At 34.6% G+C, this 25,339-nt stretch overlaps 1 protein-coding gene across 1 annotated transcript in view; it reads left to right on the forward strand.

The window, feature by feature from the left end:
* The window catches only part of LOC118854675 (follistatin-related protein 5-like), a 98,563-nt gene that overhangs the window by 17,904 nt on the left and 55,320 nt on the right, over positions 1-25,339 (forward strand). Inside the window, exon 2 of the mRNA XM_036764981.1 lies at positions 24,513-24,709. Coding sequence (XP_036620876.1) covers positions 24,513-24,709 — 197 coding nt within the window. The remainder of the gene's footprint in view (positions 1-24,512; positions 24,710-25,339) is intronic.

Genomic DNA, 25,339 nt, shown 5'->3' on the forward strand with positions numbered 1-25,339 from the left:
GACAGTCCTTTGCACATAGTAATGGCTTAATAGATACTGGTCGATTTAATAAATGCTTGTTGACAGTATACATAGAAGGTGCTTAATAACTGTTTATTTAGTTTAAATAGTAGATGAGTGATAGCAATTAAGATGCAGCTAGGTGGTACAGCAGAGAAAGTGCTGAACCTGGAGTCAGGAAGACCTGAGTTCAAATCCAGTCTCAGACACTTAATAACTATGTGACCCTAGACAAGTACTTAATCCTGTTTGCCTTAGCTTCCTCATCTGTAAAATGAACTGGAGAAGGAAATGACAAACCATTGGGTTTTTTTTGTTTTGTTTTGTTTTGTTTTTCCAAGAAAACCCTAAATAGGGTAATGAACACCTGAGCACAACTGAAATGACTGAACAATAATAATAGCATTTAAAAATTGGGCAAAAAATGCATAATGTTAAAATTGAAATAATTAGAAATTCCCAATCTTTATTTCTATTGTGGTGATTTGCTTTTAAAAATGGGTGCATTAGAGAATGTTAAAGGATTGTAAAATAAATCTATTCTACATTATAAAGAAGGTTCTCTCCAATCCCTTCTCTTACTGTTCCATTTCCTTCATTCTCTCACCTTTCCTTCTCTTCAACCTTCTTTCCTCCTACTGTTCCTTTGTCTAATGCTCATTTTACTTTCTCCCCCTCCTGCTTTCTTCTCAATATCTTTGTTTCCCCTTCCCTTCTCCCTCTATCCCACTCCTTCTACCCATTTGCGTAACCCGTATCTATCTCACACAAAACTTATAAAGTCTAGGCATTGACACATGACAAAAATGAATGCCAGGATAAAGTAATAACATTTTGCTTTGTATTCTAAATTATGTTACTAAGGAACTTAGGCTGTGAAAGGCTATTCAAGGTTGCCGAAAGGGCACATTTCAAAGGACAAGTCATGCTGCTTACATGCTGATAGCCTTAGCATCCTTGAAAAAAGTATTGTACCTTTGGCATCAACCGCCCCTCATTTTTGTTGCTCCTGGATGGCACTTGACATAGTTAGTTGCTGAATGCCAGCCAAAATCCTTTCTAACCTTGGAGTTGCCATGCATTAGACACAGCAGGATGTTTGCAGCCTCAGTCAGTGGGGTCAGAGGCTCTTGTCTTCTAAATGTTAGTACAAAGTACTCTGAATTAGTGAAAAGCTGCAATACATATGGAAAAAGAAAAAAAAAGCAAGCTGAGTATAATCTCAAATATCATTGCCATTTCCTTTTAAACTATACTAAGTCAAATTTAAGATTTTTAATTTTCCTACTCACCTCCCCACACCTTCCCCAACCTTTATCTGTTTTAGTACCTCTGTATTATTTCAAGGGTAAAATATAAACTTTTATCTGTAGTTTAAAACCCTCCATATCCTGCCTTCTATCTACTTTTCTAGAGTGATTTTATTGTAACAAACATATTCATTTATTTCATATTGCTTACTTTCACATACTCTAAATTTGGGCCAAACCAGCCCAACTGGTTTCTTCCCAAATTGACCTCAGAAGTACATGTGAAGTTGCTTTTCAAGTGTGATTTCCCAGAAAATGGGACACTGAAATTCTGTAATTCTAAACATAGGGTGTTTATTTTGCAAATTTAAGAGTTATTGAGAAGCCCATGTCCTAGTACATAGAAATCACAATTTCCTAGAAAATGAGAAATAAGTAACATTTTGTACTTAGCCCTCATCAGACCACTCTTTTTGATTCTGGGTGTCAAAATTTAGGAAGGAAGGATATTGACAAATTGGAAGACATTCAGAGGAGTGTGATCAGGATGATACAAAGACTGGAAAAAAACAACAACAAAATGTCCTATAAGAAGAAATTGAAGGCATTGTGAAGTATTTACCTTGGAGATGAAAAGACTTAGGGATGAACGGCTATCTTCAAGTATTTGAAAAATTATCACATGTATGAGGAATTTGATTTCTTTTTTCTGTTTCATTTGTGGAAGTTGTGGGGAGGCAAATTTATATTTGCCTCTATGACAATGAAATCCTTCTAAAGGAGAACTGGTTCCTCATAAATGGAAGATGTCTGATGATTGGTAGGGTTGCTGAAGAAGAGAGTTCTACAAAACTTAGGGGTACAAGCTTGTTTCCAACACTGAAATTCTGTGATTTTAAACAAAAGGTGCTTATTTGACTAAGTTAAGAGTTATCGAGAAGACCACATCCAAGTGCATTTAAAAAAACAACCATCAGTCATGATGATCTGGGTCCTGGTCCTCTCAAACAACACTGATTATGTGATGTGGGTGATTTCACTTACCTGTTCAATGCCCTAGCCAACTCTCTAGCTCCCTAAACTTTAGAATAGTTGCTGTGCTGACTCTGGAATTCCCTCTATTGATGATAGCAGAAGTCTAGGATAATTGGGTAGGGGAAAACTCTTTGCAGGTCAGAGGGGGAGTAGGTGATAGTGTATCACTAACTCCCAAGTAATGGGCTCATTCTCCAACTTAAACCTGCCAGTCAGACAACATTCTAGCTAAGTTTAGAAGGCTTGTTACCAAAGACTAGATTATCAGGTGAGGGTTTTTAATTTTTTAATTTAATTTACATTTTAACAACAATCACTAATAAAGTCTATCTACTGAGATGTGGAAAAGGTTATATAGTCTGCATTGCTGATACATATACCCCTATTGATGAAATCCAAGATTGAAATAGTGTAAAGTTAAACTTTTAAAATTTACTTTGGTCTTACAATAACAAAATAGGAGCAAGAACAAAAACTGGAACTATTTCTAAATGTGTAATTCTCACATTCTCTTATTCAGCTTGGGGAGATGTGTTCCAAAAGGCAACAACTAATTACCATTTGCATTTGGAAGAAGCATGGGCAGTTTTAGCTCAAAAGAGTCTTAGAAAAAAAAATAAAGTGGAATCTATAATATGTACTGGAAATCTGTGTCTAACTTGAACAATTCCAGTCTCTCAGATAAAAAAAAAATTCTTCCTCTAGTTACATCCACTAATTAGTTAAAACAAAAAATATAATAATGTCTTGTTATTTTTAAATGTATTGTAAAATGTAGGTTGGGGGGGCAGAGAAAACATTTTGTTAGTAATATAAGCTTTATGGCAGAGATTATGTTTTCTCGTAGGATATAATTGCTTTGGAAAGAAGAATGGTCTTTAAATATCAGGATTCAAATTCTGGCTTTGACACATATTAGTGGTTTTAACCTTGGGCAGGTGATTTTTTTCTTTATTTGCTCCAGTTTCTTCACCTGCAAAATGGGGATAATAGAACTAGCCCTTGGTTTAAAAACAATTTTTGGTTGTACTGTTTTTGGTATCTTCTTAAACACCGAAAAGGGAGGATTTTTTTAATGCACATTCTTACACAGATATTCTTTTCTATTTTCATCCTCAAACGAACACATAATGTGTGAATACTTAAAAGGAAATTCATTAGCTATTTTCTCATAAGGTGAAAATGAGCATTTTTGCATCTCTCTCAAGATCATAACTTTCACACCTTCAGTGAGAATTTCTCTTAATTAAACAACTTCTTAAGTCATAACCATATGCTATTTAGGTTGCAGCAAAGTTTGCCTACAGAAAAAAGTCAATTAATAAAAAAAAATCAATCCTTATAGTAGGAAAAAAAAAGTTTAATTTACTTTTAACAGAGAATTCTATAGATTTTCCTTGAACTGAAATCAACACCATGTTTAAAACATAAAAAATAGGTTCTATGATTACTTCCACTCATATTTTTCTTAAAAATATTCACCCAAAGGTCTATACTTAAATAGAAATATAAATTCCACACTATAACATTGACACTTCTAAATTAAATAGAAAACTTTTGTACCTTAGTCAAAAACAATAAAGTTTGTTTCATTTTCATATTTTAAAAAATATCCATGGCATGTTTTTTTTAGTGAAAGCTTTAGCAGGTGAGCTATTGATGATGAAAAAATAAATCTTTCCTAAGTATTATGTTTTCTAAAATTTTCTTTATATTTATCTTTGAATATTTACTACAAGTTCCTTTGTTTTGTCTGGGAAAGCTTCTTAATTTTTTTCTTTGTTTTGCCTAGAATAGAAACTTTAAGAAATCAGATATGAGAATCTCTTTCTCTTTTGACAATACAGTACATAGGCATATACATAATATCTCAAGTTGTGTCATTTCTAAGAGAAGTATTCTCAGTAGCTCTCAAGAAATCCCAATAGAGAGGCAGCAGTTTCTTCTCTGTTTTGAAAGTGGAATATTATTTCACCAGATCAGAGGATGAGGAGGAAGGGAACTCAAGGGATTTATAATGTTGATCAAGATTGGGGAATATTAACTAGAGATCTGGGAAGTTTCGAAAAAAATTGGATCACTCTGTTTTGACATAATTATTTTCCTTTGTGATTCTATATATTTTATTTTATACATTTAAAAATATTATTCGTTAACTCCTTGGGCATCACCAGTTTTCCAAGGGGGAGCATGACACCAAAAAGAATTAAGAACCAAAGAGGTACACTCATTAATACAAAGTCTTATTTGTTTGTTTTTAATTTCTTCTTTCTGCCTTCATGGTTTAAATAGGTCAAAATTAACATTTTAGCCCAAAATTTCCATGGAAAGAGCCATGACTTCAGGAGAACTGCAAACTTGTTTTGCCTCTGCTACTCTCTATTAATAGGCCCTTAAAAAAACCATTTATCCTCTGTAAGCATGATCTCTGAGGTCCTTTCCAGCTCAGCTATTCTGTGATTCTCCCATTGAGTTCTGTGTGAGTTTTTGTCTGTAGGTGTATATATATATGTAAATGTATATGTATATGTGTATATAAAATATGTATATGTATGTATGTATATGTGTTTGTGTGTATCTCATTCAATCTCTCCATATATATATATAAGGAAAATGACATATATATGTGACAGAAACAGAGACAAAGACAAAGAACAGAAAGAGACTTTTAGAGACGGATGGAGACAGACAAAGAGAGACAGAGGGATAGAAACATAGTTTGGTCTGTTTTTCTGACCTTGAAGTGACCTCAATTTACTTTACTTGGCCAAAGTATGGCACTTTGCCTAGAGGTAAGCACAAGAAAAAAAAGTGTTGTAGAGGCATTATTGGTAAACTGAAAATGACTATATACTACATAGATAGATGTATCTCTCTATACATATAATAGTCATTTTATTATATACATATACATACACATATAAATGTATACACACATATGTATATACATACATACACACACACATATATGCTGTCATTTTTCAGTCCTGTCTAACTCTCAGTGACCCCATTTGGGGTTCTTGTGGCAAGGGTACTGGAATGGTTTGTCATTTTCTTCTACAGGTCATTTTACAGATGAGGAACTGAGACAAACAGGGTTAAGTGTCACACAACTAGTAAGTGAGTGAATGTTAGAGGCTGGGTTTAAACTCACAAAGATGAGTCTTCCTGACTCCAGGCCCAGAACTACATCCACTGAACTACCTAGCTGTGTACACCCACCCACACACTCACACTCACCTCCACCTACCCCACACACACATCCACACCATGGCACCCCCCAAGAAAGTGTATCCACATATGTAACAGCAAAAGGTAATTTGAGAGTTTATGGCAATATATATGTATTTTCATTTTCAGGAGAATGGGGAACATTGTATTCCTAAAAGACATAGAAGGAAGTATTCATAGCAGCTCTTCTATAGCTGAATATGTGAAAGAATATATAGAGTCAGCTGACTTGTTGTGAACCAAAGCAATAAGATATCTGTTTTAATGAGGTTAAACGAGAAAGACATATTCTCTATAAGCATTGCTTTTCAATGTACTATATTCAGTATAGTAGTAGAATCATTTCAAGAAAAATTCTGGATGATGTTAAGATAGTCTGAGAACGTTCCTACCATTTTCTCATTATCATGACTCAAATTGTAAAGCAAAATGTTACCAGTACAAGTTGTGATGGCTGCTCCATAACTGAAATGACAGTATGTACTTTATGAGGATAAAACTAGGAATACTGTAGGGGTAAGGGAATAGATTAAATGAGATAACATATGTAAAGCACTTTGCAAAACTGAAAGCACCACATAAATGCTAGCTGTTGTTATTTGAGGCATGTAATAGTTGAGTCAACTACATTTCATTAGGCAGAAATCATCTATAAGAAACCAGCTGAAGGATAATGAATCATTAGGCGCATCATGTCGAAATTCTTTGGAACTGGGTTGTCAGAGATAAGCCCTGTGATTAGTTAGAAAAGGAAACTTAATTCATAAACTATTTAACATGAATGAGCTTCTGAGTTCTATACAGTTATGCCTCTCATAATTTCTTTCTTGTATATAGTGAGAATAGCTGTGTCATAGCTATTAAATCCACAGAGCTTTAAAGTGATCTGTTTGACCTCTAATCATTGATGTGCTAAGTATAGTTCATTTGGAACTAGGGAGAAGAAAACATTTAATAGATATAAAACATTTCAAGTTGTGTGTGTGTGTGTTTGTGAGAGAGGGAGAGAGAGACAGGCACATTCACACATACATAGACAGAGACAGACAGACTGATTGATCAACACACACAGAGACAGAGAAACAGAGAGACACACACAGAAATTGAGAAAAAGATGAAGAGTAACAGATAGAGACTTATAGGGGCAGACAGAAAAAGACAAATTGAGAGAGAGGGAGGGAGAGAGAGAGAGAGAGAGAGAGAGAGAGAGAGAGAGAGAGAGATATGGAGACATAGTTTAATCTCTTTTTCAGACTTTTAAGTAGCTTCAATTTATTTCCTTGGACCAGAGCTATTACACTTTGCTTAGATATAAGCACAAGAAAAGAAAAAAAAAAGTGTTGTAGATGCATTATTGGTAAAGTGAAAAGAAAAATGGACCTGAGGTTTAAATCCCAGCTCTGACATACACTAACCTTTTGATTATAAGTCAATTTTAGAACATCTGAGTTGAGATCATTTCACAATAACTTAATAAAAAGAATATAAAATAATCCATTGTTTATTTAAAATGCGTTTTTAAGTTCATGGCAGAGAGGGTAGGGAGGAAGGAATCTTAAGCCATTTTTAAAAATTGGCAAATACAATAGAGTAAAATATTCAAACATCAAGATAGTTACAGGAACAAGATGTGAGATTTCATTGCTAGAAGGAATTCCTGAATGAGGAAATTTCCTCTCCCAATGCAGGTCAGCACTTCCATTGCTAGTCTTAGAGTGGCCTACAGTACTGAGGAGTTCAATGATTTGCCCTGGTTCAAAAGGCCATTAGGTGTCAGAAGTGATACTTAAACATGGTTCTACCTGGTTTTGAGGCCTCCCCTTTACCCCTGATGCCTCATTGCCTCTCATGAATATGCATGTAAGATATATAAATGTATGTCGCTCCTATTTTAATACACTTTCCTTTGGAGATTATAGATATCATTAGCGTACATTTCAGAGCAAATAGAACCTTGGGAGAGGAGCAATTTAGCTCATTCTTTCCCAAGTCTACAAAGGGAGCTACATGGCACAGTGCAAAGAAAACAGGGCTTGGAGTCAGAAGTACATGATTTCAAATCCTCCTTAGTCTCTGACTAGATCTCTAAGCTGGACAAGTCACTTAACATCTTGGCTCCATTTTCTCTTCTGTAAAAAGGGTATTAATAGGATCTACTTCACAGGGCTGTTGGAAGCATCTAATGAAATAAAATATGTAAAATGTTTTACAAAATTTAAAGTATTACATAAATGCCATTATTACTGTTAATAATAATGTTTATGAAAGTCAGTGAAACATAGCAGAGTCAGCCTCATAGCAGAAGGACCTAAGATCAAGTATCAGTTCTGAGACTCACATATAAACTTATTCAAGGATAAAGCTGCTTTGAGAGGCAGTGTAGAGTAATGAAAAGACCTAGAAAATCAAGGTTCAAGTTATATCTCCAATATTTGTTGGCAATATAATTCTGGGAGTTTTCTTATCTGTGAAATGGGTATAATGATAAGCGCATTTCTATTTCATAAAATTGTGAGGAAAGTGCTTTGTAAACTTTAAAGTACTTTGTATCAATATGGATTATAATATTTATTGTTACTATTTCATTCAGGTGGATACCATGATTTAGGAGCAGGGTTTCATTCCTAGTTTCTACCTCATGGCATTTAATATTTGAATTAAAGTTCTTCCAGGTCTAGGAAAGTTAAAATGCTCCGACATGTGTTTACCCTAATTTTATGATTATTAAAAATCAAAAAGGAGCAAATCTATCAATGTTGAAAGCACAGACCATTTTATTGCTGCTAGGGCATATTTGTAGACAGTTGGCAATGACAGTGTGGTAGAGGGTAATTGACAATATGTTACAGCATAATTAGCCAAGTGATTATAGAATGGACCTTAACTACCTTCTTATTTCTAATCAATTTAAATCACTAAATACATCATTGAAACCCTATGCTAATTTTAATTGGATCAGTGTGCCTTTTTTGGAATAGCATTCTAGAACAGAGGCAGATTGTAGTCAGAAGAACTGGGTTTTGATCCCATCTATTCTACTTATTTGGAGTAGCTAAGTGGCATAGTGGATAGAAGGCTGGGCCTGGAGTCAGGAAGACATGAGATCATATCCCTGTTCAGACACTTACTAGCTGTGTGATTCCTGGGCAAGTCATTTAACCCTGTCTGCCTCAGTTTGATCATCCGTAAAATGAACTGGAGAAAGAAATGATAAACCACTCCAGTATATTTGCAAAATGTGTGTGCTAAACACATGCGTGCGCACGCGCACACACACACACACACATACACACACACACATACACACACAGACACACACGTACACACACCCCCAAAAAAATGGAGTCACAAAGATTGAGAAGCACCTGAAATGCTGAACAACAAGGACTCCACTTATCAGCTATGTGACCTTGGGAAAATCATTAAATCTCACTGGACTTCAGTTTCTTTTGCAGTAAAATGATAGAATTTGACTGCTAATTTCTAAAATACCTTCTAGTCTTAAATCTGTTACACAATAAGCACCCAGTAAGACAGAGAGAAATAATAATTAATCTCAAGTGAATATTGTGCTTGAGTATTTTTGCTAAAATTGGAGTTTTATGGTTTGAAGGGACCTCGGGGCATCCAAAGCAAGACATACATGTTACAAAAGAAAAGAAAAATCTCTAGTCTCCAACATAGGCAATGAAATAGCCAATTTTTGCTTGATGACCTCAAATGTTGGAGAATCTTTAATCTCCCAAAGTTGTCTGTTCTATGTTTGAATAGGTAAAAAAAAAAATTAGGAACTTTTTTTCTCATATTAAAAGCCAATCTGCTTCTTTGCAATGTGCACACATTATTACATTTTTTTTTCCTTCTGGGGTCAAGAAGAACAAGTCTAATCCCTCTTCCAAGAGACACCTCTGCAAATCTTATACAACTATTACATCCCCCTTAAGCATTCTCTTTGCAATTTTTCTCTTTTTTTGGGTGGCACTCAGATACCCTACATTCCCAAACAAGGATTATATATTAGGAAAAATGTTAATAGTAGTTTCATTTTGAGTTTACATGTGATGGATGACTATTCCATTGTTAAAGTAAGAGCCTTTCCATCCCCAAGGACAACCATTCTCTGAAAGTCGCAGTTTCCCCACCCACACCAGAAAAGGTAAGATTATATTTGACACAGGCAAGAGGATGAATTAGTATGCTTCCTTTATTAGGAGTAGTATGGAATGAAATGAAGAAGACAAATGTAGACAGTGTAGAGACAAGTGATTTCACGTGAGCTTAAAAATGTAAACAACTTGCCAATGGTTTTAGCCTATTTGCTTTCTTTAGCCCAATCAGTTTCTCCCTTTCTTATGCCTTCTTTTTTAAAGCTATTTTCCCTTTCTCCTCTAAATTCCTTCCCTCTTCTTTTTCCAACATCAGCTTTTTATGCCCTCCCTAGGTCTTCTCCCCCTCTTTCATGTACGTAATTATTTTGTTCTCTTTGAACATACCCCCACCCCCTCTGCCTTCTAGACTCCTGTGTTGATTGGTAGGCCAGATGCAAAAATTGTGTATTTCAGGAACCATGGAACAATGGAAAGAGAATTGGATGTAAAATCAAAGCAATTCAGTCAGAAATCTGGTTCTACCAATTACTTACTAGATACATGAACAGAAGTCATTTAACCTCCCCAGGCCCCAATTTCCTAAATTATAAAAAGAGGAGGAAGGGTCAATAAGATGGCCTCTAGGATACCTGTGATTCAATGATTTTATAACTACATGTCCTCCTCCTAGAGAAGGCATTTTTCTATCCCTTTACCTTCCTCCCTACCTCCAACCACAGGGCTGTTGAAAGAGCTTTGGAAGCAGAAGACATGCTTCATATCCCAGCTCAGCAACTTAATACCTGTGGTATGTTAGGTAAATTAGATACTAGATAAGTTGCCTCACCTCTCTAGGATTTAGTTTCCTCATTTGCAAAATGAAGGAATGATACTTGATGACTTCTAAGGTCTCTTACAGCTTTAAATCTATAATCTCATGATCTGAAACTTAGATAAGATAACATCTAAATCTGTGTTGAAAATATTCATAGTAGGATGGAGAACATTCTCACACAAGAATTTATTAATATAAAGCTTGATGAAGTCATGTATTTTAACTATTTACTAATATGCACATATTCATAGGTGCATATGCAAAGATCTACTTCCTTTCTCTAGGTAAGAATATCTAAGCAAAGATCATCTAAGAATACAAATTCCTTATTCTTTCCATGATTAAGTAGTATAGGTCTAGTTCTTCATATTTCATAAATTAGTCTGGAGAATTTGATTGAAATAATTTGTACTTTGGTCTTGTACATAATTTAAAATCTTATATATAGCACTAGTGGGTTTTTTTGGTATTTTTTCTATCCTTTAGGTAGTTTTCTGTATTTTTTACTCAATATGTATATTAAGGAAATTAACGAAACCACTTGACCTTCTTTTCAAGGTACAAAATAATATATATATATATATATGTATATATGTATATATTTCTTTCAAAATATGTTGACGTGTTCTATTAGTAACTGAATTTTTTCAGATGATTAAAAAAACACAGGGAAGAAAAAACTTGCAAATAATGTTCTATGAAAGACATTGTATTGGTTTTTAAAATGGAAATGTGAAATATTAGATTCTTTTATTTTTTAAATGTTTTAATTTTTTTAAGTTTGCTAGTATTGTATTTTTCCCCTAGTTACATCATGAAAATTTTTTAGCATTCATTTTTACAAGATTTTGAGTTCCAAATTTTTCTCCTTCCCTTCCCCTCTTCTGAAAATGGTAGGCAGTTGATATTGTTTATATATGTGCTCTAATGTGAAAATATTTCCATATAAGTCACAGTTGTGAAAGAAGCAACAGAAAAAGAAAAAGAGCATAAGAAACAATAAAGTAGGTGAAAAATATACTTTAATCTGCATTCAGAGTACATCAGTTCTTTATCTGGATATGGATAGCATATTCCTTTCTGAGTACTTGTCTTGGATCATTGAGTTGCTGAGAACCGTTGAATCATTCTTAGTTGATCATCACACAATGCTCCTGGTTTGAGTAAAATCTTTTCCTGGTTCTGCTCATTTCACTTTGTATCAGTTTCTACAAGTCTTTCTGGGATTTTCTGAAATATGCTTGTTCATCATTTCTTATTGCACAATGCTATTTCATCACATTCCTATTCCACATCTTGTTCAGCCATTTCCCAGTTGATGGGCATCCCCTCAATTTACAATATTTTACCATCAAGAAAAGGGCTGCTATCAATATTTTTTTATATGTAGGTCCTTTTTCTCCTTTTTTATGATCTCTTTGGGATATAGAGCTAGTAGTGGTATTGATGGATTAAAGGGTATATACAGTTTGGTTCCTTTTGGGAATAGCTCCAAATTGCCCTCCGGAACGGTTGGATCAGTTCACAACTCCACTAGCTGTGCATCAGTGTCCCAATTTTCCCATGTCCTCTCCAACATTTATCATTTTTTGTGATATTAACAAGCATGATAGATATGAAGGGGCACCTCAGAGTTGTTTTAATTTGCATTTCTATAATCAAAAGTGATTTAGAGCACTCCTTCATATGTCTACAGATAGCTTTGATTTCTTCATCTGAAAACTGTCTGTTCATATCCTTTGACCAACTATCAACTGGGCAATGGCTTGTATTCTTATAATTTATCTCAGTTCTTTATGTATTTGAGAAATGAAGTCTTTATCAGAGACACTTTCTGTAAAGATTGTTTCCCAGATTTCTGCTTTCCTTCTAATTTTGGTTGCACTGGTTTTGTGTGTGCAAAAGCTTTTTCATTTATTATGATCAAAATTATACATTTTATGTTTTGTAATGCTATCTATCTCTTGTTTGGTAATGAATTCTTCCTTTCTTTATAGATCTAACAGGGGGACTATTATTCCTTGCCATTCTAGTTTGCTTGTGGTATTACCCTTTATGTCTAAATCATGTACCCATTTTGACCTTACCTTGATACATAGTGTGAAATGTTTCTCTATACCTAGCTTGTGTCCTGTTCTTTTCTAGTTTTCCCAAGAGTTTTTTGTCAAAAAGTGAGTTCTTATCTCAAAAGCTGGAGTGTTTGGGTTTATTGAACACTATCTTTTTATGGTCATTGACTATTGTGTATTCTGTACCTAATCTAGTCCCCTGATCCATTACTCTGTTTCTTAGCTAGTACCACATAGTTTTGATGATTAGTGCTTTATAGATCTGGTATTGCTAGGCCACTTTCCTTCGTATTTTTTTTCATTAATTCCCTTGATATTCTTGACCTTTTGTTCTTACAAATAATTTTATTATTTTTTTCTAGCTCTATAAAATGATTTTTCAGTAGTTTGATGGGTATGGCTCTGAATAGGCAAATTAGTTTAGGCAGAATTGTCATTGTTATTATATTGGCTTAGGCTATCCATGAGCAATTCATATTTTTCCAATAGTTTAGATCTGAGTTTATGCAAGTGAAAAGTGTTTTGTGATTGTGTCCATATTGTTCCGTATAGTTGTCTGGGCAGGTAGAATCCTAAATATTTTATATTGTTTACAATAATTTTAAAAGGAATTTCTTTTTCTATCTCTTGCTGCTGGGCTTTATTGGTCATATAAAGAAATGTTGATGATTTATCTCAGTTTATCTTATATCCTGCAACTTTGCCAGAGTTATTAATTATTACAAGTAATTTTTAAATTGACGCATTATGGTTCTCTAAGTATACTCCATATCATCTGCAAAGAGTTGATAGTTTTTTTTTTTGTTTCCTCATTGCCTACTCTAATTCTTTCAATTTCTTTTCTTCTCTCATTGCTATAGGTAACATTTCTAGTACTATATTGAATAATAGTGGTGATAATGAGCATTCTTGCTTTAGCTGTGATCTTATCCATTATTGATAATGATTGCCCATGGTCTTAGCTAGATACTGCTAATCATTTTAAGGAAAACCCTGTTTATTCCTATGCTCTCATTTCACTCAGATTGTGAGATTTATTGGCATGTAATTCAGCAAAATATTTCCTAATGATTCCTTCAGTTTCTTCTTCATTGGTGGTGATTTCACCCTTTTCATTTTTTACATGAGATATTTGGTTTTCTTCTTTCCTTTTTAAATAAAATTAACCAATGTCTTATCTGTCTTATTGTTTTGTTTTTTCCCATGAAGCCAGCACCTAGATTTATTTATTAGCTCAATATATTTTTTTTTTACTTTAAATCTTATTAATCTCACCTCTGATTTTCAGGATTTCCAATTTAGTGCTCAATTGGTGATTTTTAATTTGTTCTTTTTTTAGTTTTTTTTAGTTGCATGCCCAATTCATTGATTTGTTCTTTTTTTCATTTTTGTTGATTTAAGAATTTAGAGAAATAAGTTTTTTCCTAAGTACTTCTTTGGCTGCATCCCATCCCATCTCATTGTTGTCATTCTCTTTAATGAAATTATTGATTCTTTTTATGATTCGTTCTTTAACCCATTCATTCTTTAGGATTAGATTACTTAGTTTCCAAGTAATTTTTAATCTATCTTTCTACTGCCCTTTGTTGAATGTACTTTTTTATTTCCCATGAGGTATTTGACATTTTCTTCCATTTTTTTCATTCTTTTGATTTTCTCTCTTTGATTCTTGATGTCTCATAGAGAAATTAGCTTTCACTTGCCCAATTCTAACTTTTAGGATGTTTTCCTCAATTAGCTTTTGTACTTTCCTTTCCATTTGGCCAATTGCATTCGTAAAGAAGTTTTTTTTTCTTCAGTGAAGTTTTGTATCTCCTTTTCTATTTGACCAATTCTACTTTTTAAGCAGTTTTCCAAACTGTTGAGTCTTTTTTTAAAAATTCTCTTGCATCGTTCTCATTTCTTTTCACAATTTTCTTTCTACCTCTCTTATATAACTTTTAAGCTCCTTTTTGAGCTCTTCCATGAGTTTTTTCTGTGCTTGAGACCATTTCCTGTTTTTCTTTGGAGTTTTGCCCAGAGGTGTTTTAACAATGTTTTCTTCTTCAGGATTTGTGTCTTGGTCTTCCCTGTCACCATAATAACTTTCTATGGTCAGATTCTTTGTTGTTGTTTTTTTTGTTCATCTATTTTTTGTCAAGGAGGAGGGGCTTTTTCCTTTCTTTTAAATTTGAGCTCTGCTCCCAAAGTGGAAGGAGCTCTATCTCTGGTTTCTTGTGTCAGTGGATGCAGACCCTGGCTATTTACCTTGTGCTACACTGATGTTGTCCTGAGGCCCCTATGGGACCTTTGTGTCTGGTGCTATGTCGATGGGGTGCAGTGTGGGGCAGCTGGTGCTGCTGGTGTCTGGCAGCTTACCTGATACTGAGCTGGGGTCCTAATAGTTGTGTCTCACGTATGCTGAGGCTCTGTGGGGTGTTCTGCATTTCCCTGGGGCTACACTGAAGCATGTGGAAGTCAGGATGCTGGAGGGTGCCTGTTTTCCTGGGGCTGTGCTGAAGAACATGAAGGTCTGGCCACTGGAGGATGCCTGTTGCCCTGGGCTGCACTGAAGCATGTGGAGGTTCTTGGAGTTGGAGTCTGCCAGTTTTGGCTATGCTAAGGCACTATGGGAGGACCTGGTTAGGGCATTTGCCTGCTCCAAAGCAATGAGGCTCAGGATCTCCCTCTGGCTTGCTGAAGTGGGGCTTTACTTTTGGCTTGCTGGAACACTTCCTGTCCTAGACTACACTCCCCTTTTACCTGAGTGAGACTGACTTTTTCTGGTGATCCTCCAAGTCTCCCTGGCTAAAAGACCACTCTACCCTATCTTTCTGCTGTCTCTGATGTTCCAGGATTTGTTCTGGGTTGCTATTTTATGGTTGCTTGGAAGTGAATATGGGAGCACTACAGCAATTACTGCTTACTCTGCCATCTTATTCCCAGAAGTAGAATCAGATTCTTTAAATTCTAATAATTTTAGTATATGTTAGAAACAAATTAGAAGTACTGCAATTGTGTTTGTAGAGGATAAGAAAGTATAATGCTTCAAGTACTTCTCCATTAAGAAAAGGATGTTTTTTTGGAGAAAGTTAGAAAAATTCTAGTGAAATCCTATTTAGATATAAATTTAGTTTTCATTAAAAATGCTTTATATCATAAGAAGTAACCAAAAAATATTTTCCAATTCACATATGGAAACAACCCATTTGTTCCAGCTTAAGTTTGATAAAACTTGACCTTAGCACAAGAGAATGATGAAGATATTTCTTTCTAATGTGAATGGCATTTGACCTTCATAGTCACCTTTACATTATTATAAATGACAATAAGGTAAGGCATTGGGAGTACTCCTTTGCTGGTTATCACTCTTCCCATAGACAAAGAGAGCATTTCCTGTGAAAGGGTCTCTATCCCTTCCCAACTGCCTTTAGGAAACCAAGACGACTAAAAATAATAACAATGACTGCAATAACTCACATTTATACAATTTAAAGCCTTTTTCTCCCAGTAGCCTCACAAGGAATACAGATTCAGGCTCTTTAACTGTCCAAGGATTTAAACTCAAATCTTTTATGTTTCCTGACTCAGCATAACACTAAAATGAATTTTGGTCTTATCAAAAACTTGGTAGAGAGATAACCCTGAGAATATACACATTTAGATAGAATCAGTGGTGAGATTCAGCCGGTTCGCACCCATTCAGTAGAACCAGTACCTAATTTTAGGTTGAGTTCTAACAACATGTTGTTAGTGGGGGACGGGGCCTGCTCCCACCACATGTCAGCAGTGGGGGCAATGCCTCAGCTTGGTTCTATGGAGAACTGGCTTTTAATTCATTTGAATCCCACCACTGGATAGAATTGATAATAAAGGAAGGTTTGACCATATGATGATGATGAGATTGGCTTATATTAATCATGAATATTAACACTTTATGATCGTGTCTTGGAAAATCTTGGAATTGGAAGGAACCTTAGGGGTCATCTAGTCCAAGCTCATATCACATAATAATAGCAATAGTAGTAATGATGGCAAAGAAAATAATAATAATAGAATATTCTCACAACATTTAAATGCATCCCCCCCACCACTCACACACCTCTATGATGTAAGTCGTAGAATTATTCTAATTTGCATTTTACAGTTGTGGGAAGAAAGGCTTAGTTAAGCGACTTGTCCACAGTCATGCAACATGTTAACTGTACAAGTCAAGAATCAAACTCAGCATTCTGTCCCCAATTTTTATTACATCTATTGGCTATTGTAGTTCAGTAGTTTTGGTCATGTCTGATTCTGCATGATTCCATTTGGGTTTTCTTGATGAAGATACTGTAGCAGTTTGCCATTTCCTATTCCAGTTTATTTCACAGATAAAAAACTGAAACAAAGAGTGTTAAGTGACTCCCACAAGGTCATATAGCTTGTAAGTACATGAGGCCAGATTTGAACTCAAGTTTTCCTGAATCTGGGCCTGGTGCTCTATCTACTGTGTCACCTCTCTGTTTATATTACAAGTCCCTTACCCTGCCTCAGTTACCTTATTTTAATATGTGGATAATAATTGCACCAATGTTCCAGGGTTGTTGTGAGGATCAAATAAGATAATATATGTGTAGCACATTGTAGATCTTAAAGTATTATATAAATCCTAGCTATTATTTTGTTTGTTTTTGGCAACCAGGTATTGATGTGGTTAAAGTGATAGCTTTGGAGTCAGCAAGACTTGTGTTTAGATCCATCCTCAGACACTTATTAGCTCTGTGACCCCAGGCAAGCCAACTCACCTCTGTCCACTTCAGTTTCTTCATCTGTAAAGTGGGGATAATATTTATTTCACAGGTTTTTTTTATGAGGATAAAATTAAATGTTTGTAAATTACTTAGTGGACCTTAAATTGCTATGCAAATGCTAGCTATTATTATTACAATTTCCTAATATTATATTACTTCAAGTCCCTTATACATAATGGTCACCTTCCTTTAAAAGTCGCTTGTTGACAGTGTTGCTCTCATGATGTATATTTTAGATTTGTCCTCCGGGCTTAGTGTTGACTGAAATCACTGAGAAATGAGCCATTTATTATTTCAAATAAAATATGATAACATGAGCAAATATTCTGAAATAAGCTGTATTTGGAATTAAGAACAATGCTTTCATATGCTACAAGTAATACTAGTAGTTAAATACATATATATATAATATACATTTACATATACACTTTAAATCATTATATATGTGTGTGTGTGTATCTATGTGCATGTGTGTATGTATATATTACTTTAAAATGTGTGAAACACTTTACATATATCTTTGTTTGATTCGTATAACAACTCTGAGAAGTAGGTGCTACTATTGCATAGGCCAATAAAATAAGCCTGTGAGTTACTTAATAATTTGCCCAGGATCACACAGCTGGTAAGCATCAGAGGTGAGATTGGAACCCAGGTCTTTCTAAGTCCATTAGTATTCCATCCACTAAGTCATGACTCTATCTTCAAATAGTAGACCCTTAAATATTCGATGAGTGAATGAATGAGCATAGGGAGCCAACCTGCCTTGATATTTGTGTTGAAGCAAATAGCATACTATTTCCCAACCATTCTTAAAGCTACAGTAATTTGTTACTCTAGCATGAGGACCATTCATTTTGTATATATTGGTTACTCGTTCTGCCAGCAAATAAGTGACAACTATTCTATAACTTATTAACTTGGCTTGCAGTTTGTGGTGACCAAAAAAAAATTAACCAGCCTAAGTCCAAATTGATAGCTAGTAGGGCTGATGTAACAATAGACTGAATATTCATCTCTGGATCATACTTGAAACCTCCAACAAATGAGTAAAATATGCTGGTGTTTGTGCTGCAGTGGCAGGGCTTTTGAAAATCCTGTCTCACCTCCATGCCTCCACAAGACATCAGAGTAGCATAGTGGGAAAAAAATAGGGAAAATGCGAAACTGATATGAGGCCTTTTATAATTATGCAATTATATAACATGATTTCTTTTTGCTTCAGTTCATTTAAAAATACAAGAACATTTTATTTAATTCATACCAGCACATTTAGCCTTTGCCTTGAATTATCAATAAGAAAGTACTTCCATTTAATTATTTTCAAGAAAATTTTATTTTAAAGAAGCAGAACTTAGAACAAAACAGGTTTAATGACTTGCTTAAATATCCCTATTACTATAAAGGATCTTGAAATAAAGCAAGTGGATGAGGTATGAAGTGTTGCCTGACAAAATAGGTTGTTTGAAAAACAGGCTTCTACTAGCTAAAAGTAAGAAAAGGCTGGTAGATTTATCCTTTCATGACATTGTCTTATATCATTTAAAACTAAAAGAAAGAAGTTTTTCTCCATACTAGAGAAATTTATAGCACCCACTCTTAAAATATGATTCAGCCAATTCTAGGTGTCAACAGGCAATCACGACTTCGTGAAACTTATGTGAAAAATAAATTTATTATAATAGAAATGAACATGCATGTGGAACCCAAAGGGTTCAAAATCAGTATAGAAGTTTGAATTCTTATAACAGCAAGACAAAGGGAGGAGGAGGAGGCACCAGAAATCTCCATGAGAGGGGAAAAGTTGCAGTAAAAGTGGGAAAAGAGCAAAACCACTCCAGAAGAGGAGTAAAGCAACAGCAAAAGTCATGTTCTTTTCCTTTGGGAACTGCTAGACTCTGAAGATAGGAGGCTCTACTCATCTTCAAGGATCCCAGCGGAGCAAACAATTTTTCAGCCTAGCACAGACTGACCGATGCCTGTCTTCATTCCCAAGCACACACAGGGAGTCCAGCTTGGAATGCAAACAACACATTATATTAGCTCAGGGGAGAGCTCATCCTTGACACATTCAAGGCCTTTCGCATACACAGGGTCAAGTGTTTCTGGAAAATATGGTAACTCAAAAAGATAAGTTCAGGGGACCCTTTAGCAATCATTCCTTAACAGTGCTCTGTATTAATCAATGATAAAATTTTAGCTAAATAAATTTAGTGTGGAGACAATAAAGAAGTGGGAAGGAAGATAGGACTTCAAACCTCCTGAAAAGGAGGTGTGGGGATGGGTGGGGGTGGGGCAGGGGGTTAAACCAGTTGAGCAGCTCCACTTGCGTTCAAAAAATAATGTGCCAATTATTCCAATAATGAAAACCAGATTGGTTGGCACCACTGTTGACCAGAGTCAGAACTGGGATGGAAATGGGGGCTAGTGACATGACGCCTTCCCTAAAGTGTTAAATTCCTGGGGAAATGGGGAGAATGTCTGTAGCTGTTATGTTCTTTTCCAGGGTAATGTCTGTACCTGGATGGAGAGGTCTGTGTTTGGTCTAGAGACTCTTGTTAGGTTAGATTCCTGGAGTGAGTTCAGGAATCAATAACAAAAGGATGCTGCTGCTATGCTTCCACCTCCCCCCACCCCAGAACAAGTCCTTCACAATCCCTAACCACCTTCATCCTCTATTTCCACAGTTCCCTCTCTAGACCTCTTTTCTGTTGTTATGCAATGGAAAGATCTCTAAAAGTAAGAGTCTGAGAGGTTTTATTCATACAAAGGACCTAAAATCAAATCCTGGGATTCTCTGACTTCCTTCAAGTCCCAGCTAAAATATCACCTTCTACAAGAAGTCCTTCCCAATTCTCCTTCATTCATTTACTTTGCTTAATATTTTCATTAACTCCTGAATGTATCTTGTTTGTACGTAGCTGTTTGAATGCTTTCTTCCCTGGGAGACTTTGAGCTCCTTGAAAACAAGAATTCTGTTTATTTGATTGGTTTTTGTTCTTTCGCTTTATTTTCCCCTCTCAATGCTAAGCACAATGCCTGACTAGATGTCCAGAATGTGCATAATACATGTGTTTAATAAGTGTTTGACCTTGAATTGCTTCCTCTTTATTTTTTTCTCCCAAAGACACCACATTTCTTCTCATCCTTTAAAAATTTGGCTATTGTTTGCCTCATGACATCAGACGTACAAACAGAAGAGGAGTTGACATGCTTCATATATCCTCTGTTACTAATAGACCTTCCCTCTGCTGTCATTACCGAGCAATCACCTCTGCCCTTTTAAAATTAGAACTATCATGTCAACATCCTTGTTACTCAAATCTATGGACTTACAGGTCACTTTCTCACCAATCCCATTAAGTTCCATATATGGCTGAGTCTTCTACATGTCAGCTCCTAGTGCCTGTTCTCATCTCCTAGTTCCTCATCATTCTCATGTCTCATGCCTTCAGTACCCAGTTCACTCCAGTGATGCACAAGAGTGATCCAACACTGAACTTCCCTGATCCAACCACATTTGCCTTAAGTTTTAGAATTTTTAAAGATGGTCCTACTGTTGGCTAACACTTTGGTAGCATATGTACTTCAAATTATAATAGCCTATGGAAGCAATTAAATGTTGTTTGCATTAAGAACAATGTATAATTTAGATTTGTCACTAGGTTGGTCTCTTTTAAGACTAACATAGTGACTTCCCTGTACAAATTTTCATGGTAAAATACATGAACCAATGACAAAATACCACCAAACACATAAAGTAGTAAGCACTCCAAATCAATGACTACCACCAAAACACAGAAATCTTCAGGTCTTTATTAGCCATGGAAACTCTTATTTTCCCCTCTGTACTGATTCCATTAATTCTATATTTAAACTGAGCAAGGATTCTGATTTTATATTAATTATGTTTATACTTCTGAATTGTCACTATTTGGCATAAATAATAAAAGAAAGAAATTAAGTCAACCCAGTAACAAATTATCATATTTACTAGTGGAAACTATTATCTGTCCCCAAGATATCCAATCAGGATATAAATCCCTACCCTATTGTTTCTGAAGGCACAGTATATATTACATTGGTGTATCACAATTTGTTTAGCCTTTCTCCAGTATGGCCATCTACTTTGTTCCAAACCCCAAAAGCACTGGATTACCAAACAAATCACAATCTTAATCACAGTGTTTCTCCATAGAATAGGAAAAAAAATGTCATAAACTATAGCCTCAAGGTTTAAAGTTAGATATAAGAAAGAATTCCTTATAGAATTATTAAGTGCTAAAGCAGATAAATTACAGCTGCCTTCTGAATGATCTGTGGATATAGTTTATGTGACATATGGCCTAACAAAGAGCTAAGGCCTTCAAATTCCTTATGTGATATATATGTAGAGGTGTAACCATTCAATTAATGACTTTATGAGTTGGCTGTGTTTGCAAGCTTCAAATTCATGAATAATTATAAAACTGAATGTTTGGATGCATTTATTTAGAAATAAATAGCTGTGAAAGTCTTTTAAGCCATCACATTTCCAGAAGGTGCCTCCAAGTATTTAATATCTTGAAGAAGAGTTTGATAGTAAATGTAATAAAGTGAGCTTCTTTGGCAGGTTGGGAATGGCAGGGCGGTTCTGTAATAGATAGTCTTAGTTTGAAATAACATTAAAAAAGTTCAAAACAGAAAGCATTAGTGGCTTTGACTATCAAATTCAGCTCACTGATGCAGAAAAGATAAGATCAGAACAGATCAGATTAAAAATAAAAACTGCCCCCATCTTGAAGTTGGAGAATTGCCTGGGACATTGAAATGTTCAGTGACTTGCCTAAGATTTCACAGATAGTGTTTAAGATAGGACTGAAACCCGTAATAATTCTTTGGAAATAATACTATGTCTTTGTAATAACTAACAGTCCATTGGGGGGAAAAAGAATTATACAAAACAATTAATCTAGTGATCAGACTAACACCCATACTTAATTGACTTAAAAAAAAATTAAACAACAATGCCATTTTCTGCCCCCTTTGGGGGCCATTGTTATACCTCTTTAAAATTACTGCTTTTTTTCTGGTGGGAGTAGCAATAAAAGTAGTGGATTGAGAATCCAGGATACCATTCATCCAACCTAGGTAATGGCCAATGCTGAAATTACAAGTAGTGCTGAAATCACAGCAGGGGTTAGATTTAGCTCTAGATCTTGAAACAATGAATTGAATTGCATTTTAAGTGGCTACCAAGAGCCAAGCACTGAGAATACTAGATTTGAACTCAGAGGACCCAATGTAACTCCTGGCTCTGTCACTCTGTCTCTGTAACTTTGGGAGAGCCATTTAAACTCTCATCAATAAAATAAGGAGATGAAACAATTCCTGCTTTACAAATGGATATGTGTATATGTATATGTGTGTACACACACACACACACACATGTATGTATGTGTGTATAATATATATGTGTGCATATGTATGTGTATATGTTTACATGTGCGTGTATATGTGTGCATATATATGGAAGGAATTCCATGAAAGATGTGCCCAATGGATATAAACTAATATTTATTAACACTATTGCCAAGTATTAACAACCACATGAAAAATTGCTTCTCTAAAGAAAATTGTTATTCCAAGTGGATAAAAGTTTATAATATTAAAAAAGTTCTTACTTTGATGTCAACTTTTAATATTCATAATCTTTGTATAATGTATGCCTTTCTGTCATATTTGCTATCAGCTTTATGAATGTTTCATTGTAGTAATCTGTTTATTGAGATGGTTCAGGGAGGTTGCTATATATATATAATCATTTGATTTCCTTTAACTTGAATTAACTTTGCATGAAGAACCTCAGAACCTTTTGGCATATACATCGATTATTTAATAAATTAGATTGATTTTTATACTGATTAATCATGTATTTATTGAAGTACTTTGCCTGGTATTTTGTTTCCTTATAAAACAGAGAAACATATACAACATATGTATTCTGCCTTCTAAGCAATTAGCAGCTAGTTATGGAGGCAAAACTGAAATATAAGAAAAAGGGACAAATATAAGACAATATATACAAATGGTAAATTGCCTCTTTTAGAAAGTTGTATGGTTATGAATCATGGAATACCATTATTTCCAAGGAAAGAAGGTTGGTAAGTATAAATATAGCAAATGATATGACCAATAACAAAATGCATGCAAAAGGTGGCTTAAAAGATATAATCAAGGAAATATATAATGATGAAAAAAAATTTGGACCAATTGTGTACTGAGAGTATGGGATAACAGAGAGCTTACATGCTGTATTGGATCTAGAGACCCAAAGAAGCATCTCCCATTCCCCACCCCCATCCTTCTGCACATTGAGTGAACATGGAAGATGTGTGGATCAAAGAATTATAAATTGTAAATTACCAAACCCTAGAGGAAGTGCAGTCTAATCTGTTTTACAAATAAGGCAACTAAAGCCCAAAGATTTTCAGTGATTTGTCCAAGATCACACAGGTATACAGCTGAGATTTGACCTTTGACTTTAAATCTAGCAGCATTATTTTAATTTAGACATGGTTGTAAGGAAAATACAGATTCATCATAGTATTGAATTAATGAAGTATAAAAACATTCTTTATGGCACTTATAATATAAGTTTCACAAAATTAGGTGATGAATAATGGCTGAATCATTTATGAAATTGTTTTTGGTTGTTGGACATTATTCCTTGAACAAAGATAATATAACTATAATATTTAGCTTTTTTGACTAAACTTTGAGAGATATAAATGTTGACATATTTTATGTCTTCATTTAAATTATAAGCCCTATAAGCGGGGGCTATGTTACATACTTTCCTATATCCCCTCTAGCATCTAATACTTTCCCTTCTACAGGGCTCTGCTAAGTAGATATTGGTTGGAGAGACATGACGTATCCATTATTCTTATTAAATGGAAGGACTCCTCCAACTTATGTGCATCTAAATTAGTCATAGTGGCTATCTGAGGTTTATATTAAATTACTTGCCCAATTCATAAAGTAAGCTAGGCTTTGAACCCAAAGACCATCTCTACATCTTCGCTACATTTCCTCTATATCATTTAAGTTGCACATAAAATGCATTTAATATATTTGTTGAGCTGAATTTGATATAGTTAAAATCACCAATGGTTTCCTGTTTGAACTATTGTTTTATGTTATTTTTAAAATCATTCCCTTGATAAAGTATTTTAAAATTTCATTTATAGGGGACAAGTGCAAAGCTACTGAATTCAGCAAGATGAAAAATAGGTTCTTAGATCTACAAAATCAAAAGTATGTCACACAAGAAAACGAAAACCCACCTGAAGATGAAATAGTTCAGAAGAAGCTGCTGGTGGATCAAATGTTTAAATATTTTGACTCTGACAACAATGGACTTGTAGACAGTAATGAACTATCTCAGGTAAGATCAAGGAGTGTGTGTGTATGTGTGTGTGTGCGTGTGTGTGTGTGTGTGTTTATAGTAGGGGCAATAGAGGTATATGTAATTATGCTATATATGTAATATATACATATAGAGTATATACGTATTATATAATTCCTATATAACTAAGTCTATGTCTGTTCACTTTTATAAAATCATTAAGCATATTACAGTTTAGTTAATATGATTAATCATGTGATTATTAATTAGATTCATTATATTTTTAATATTACATATTTCTTTCACATTATTTAAAAATTGGTTACCCAAATGTAACATTTAGGATAAATATTAGTTTCAATATTTGAGTATGTAGGACATCCAATTCTCTAAATATTCTGAATTTTTTGATTCATTAAAAAGCAGGTATTTTAAGCTTCTACTCTGTATGAAGCACTGTGTTACATGAAGGGTACTCAATGACAAGAGTGTGAGGAGAGAATAATATGAATTTAGTCTAGAAAGATAGGTTGGATTCAGATTGTGAAATATTCAGTAAAATAGTGTTTATTGTTACTAAAATCATGGAAACCATTTAGGAGTCTAATTGTTCACTCCAACTCTGAGGTGCTGGCAGACTGAACAAATGTAACAGTGGGAATAAGAAGA

Source organism: Trichosurus vulpecula, chromosome 6 (genome assembly GCF_011100635.1).
Source record: "Trichosurus vulpecula isolate mTriVul1 chromosome 6, mTriVul1.pri, whole genome shotgun sequence".
NCBI classification, from domain to species: domain Eukaryota; kingdom Metazoa; phylum Chordata; class Mammalia; order Diprotodontia; family Phalangeridae; genus Trichosurus; species Trichosurus vulpecula.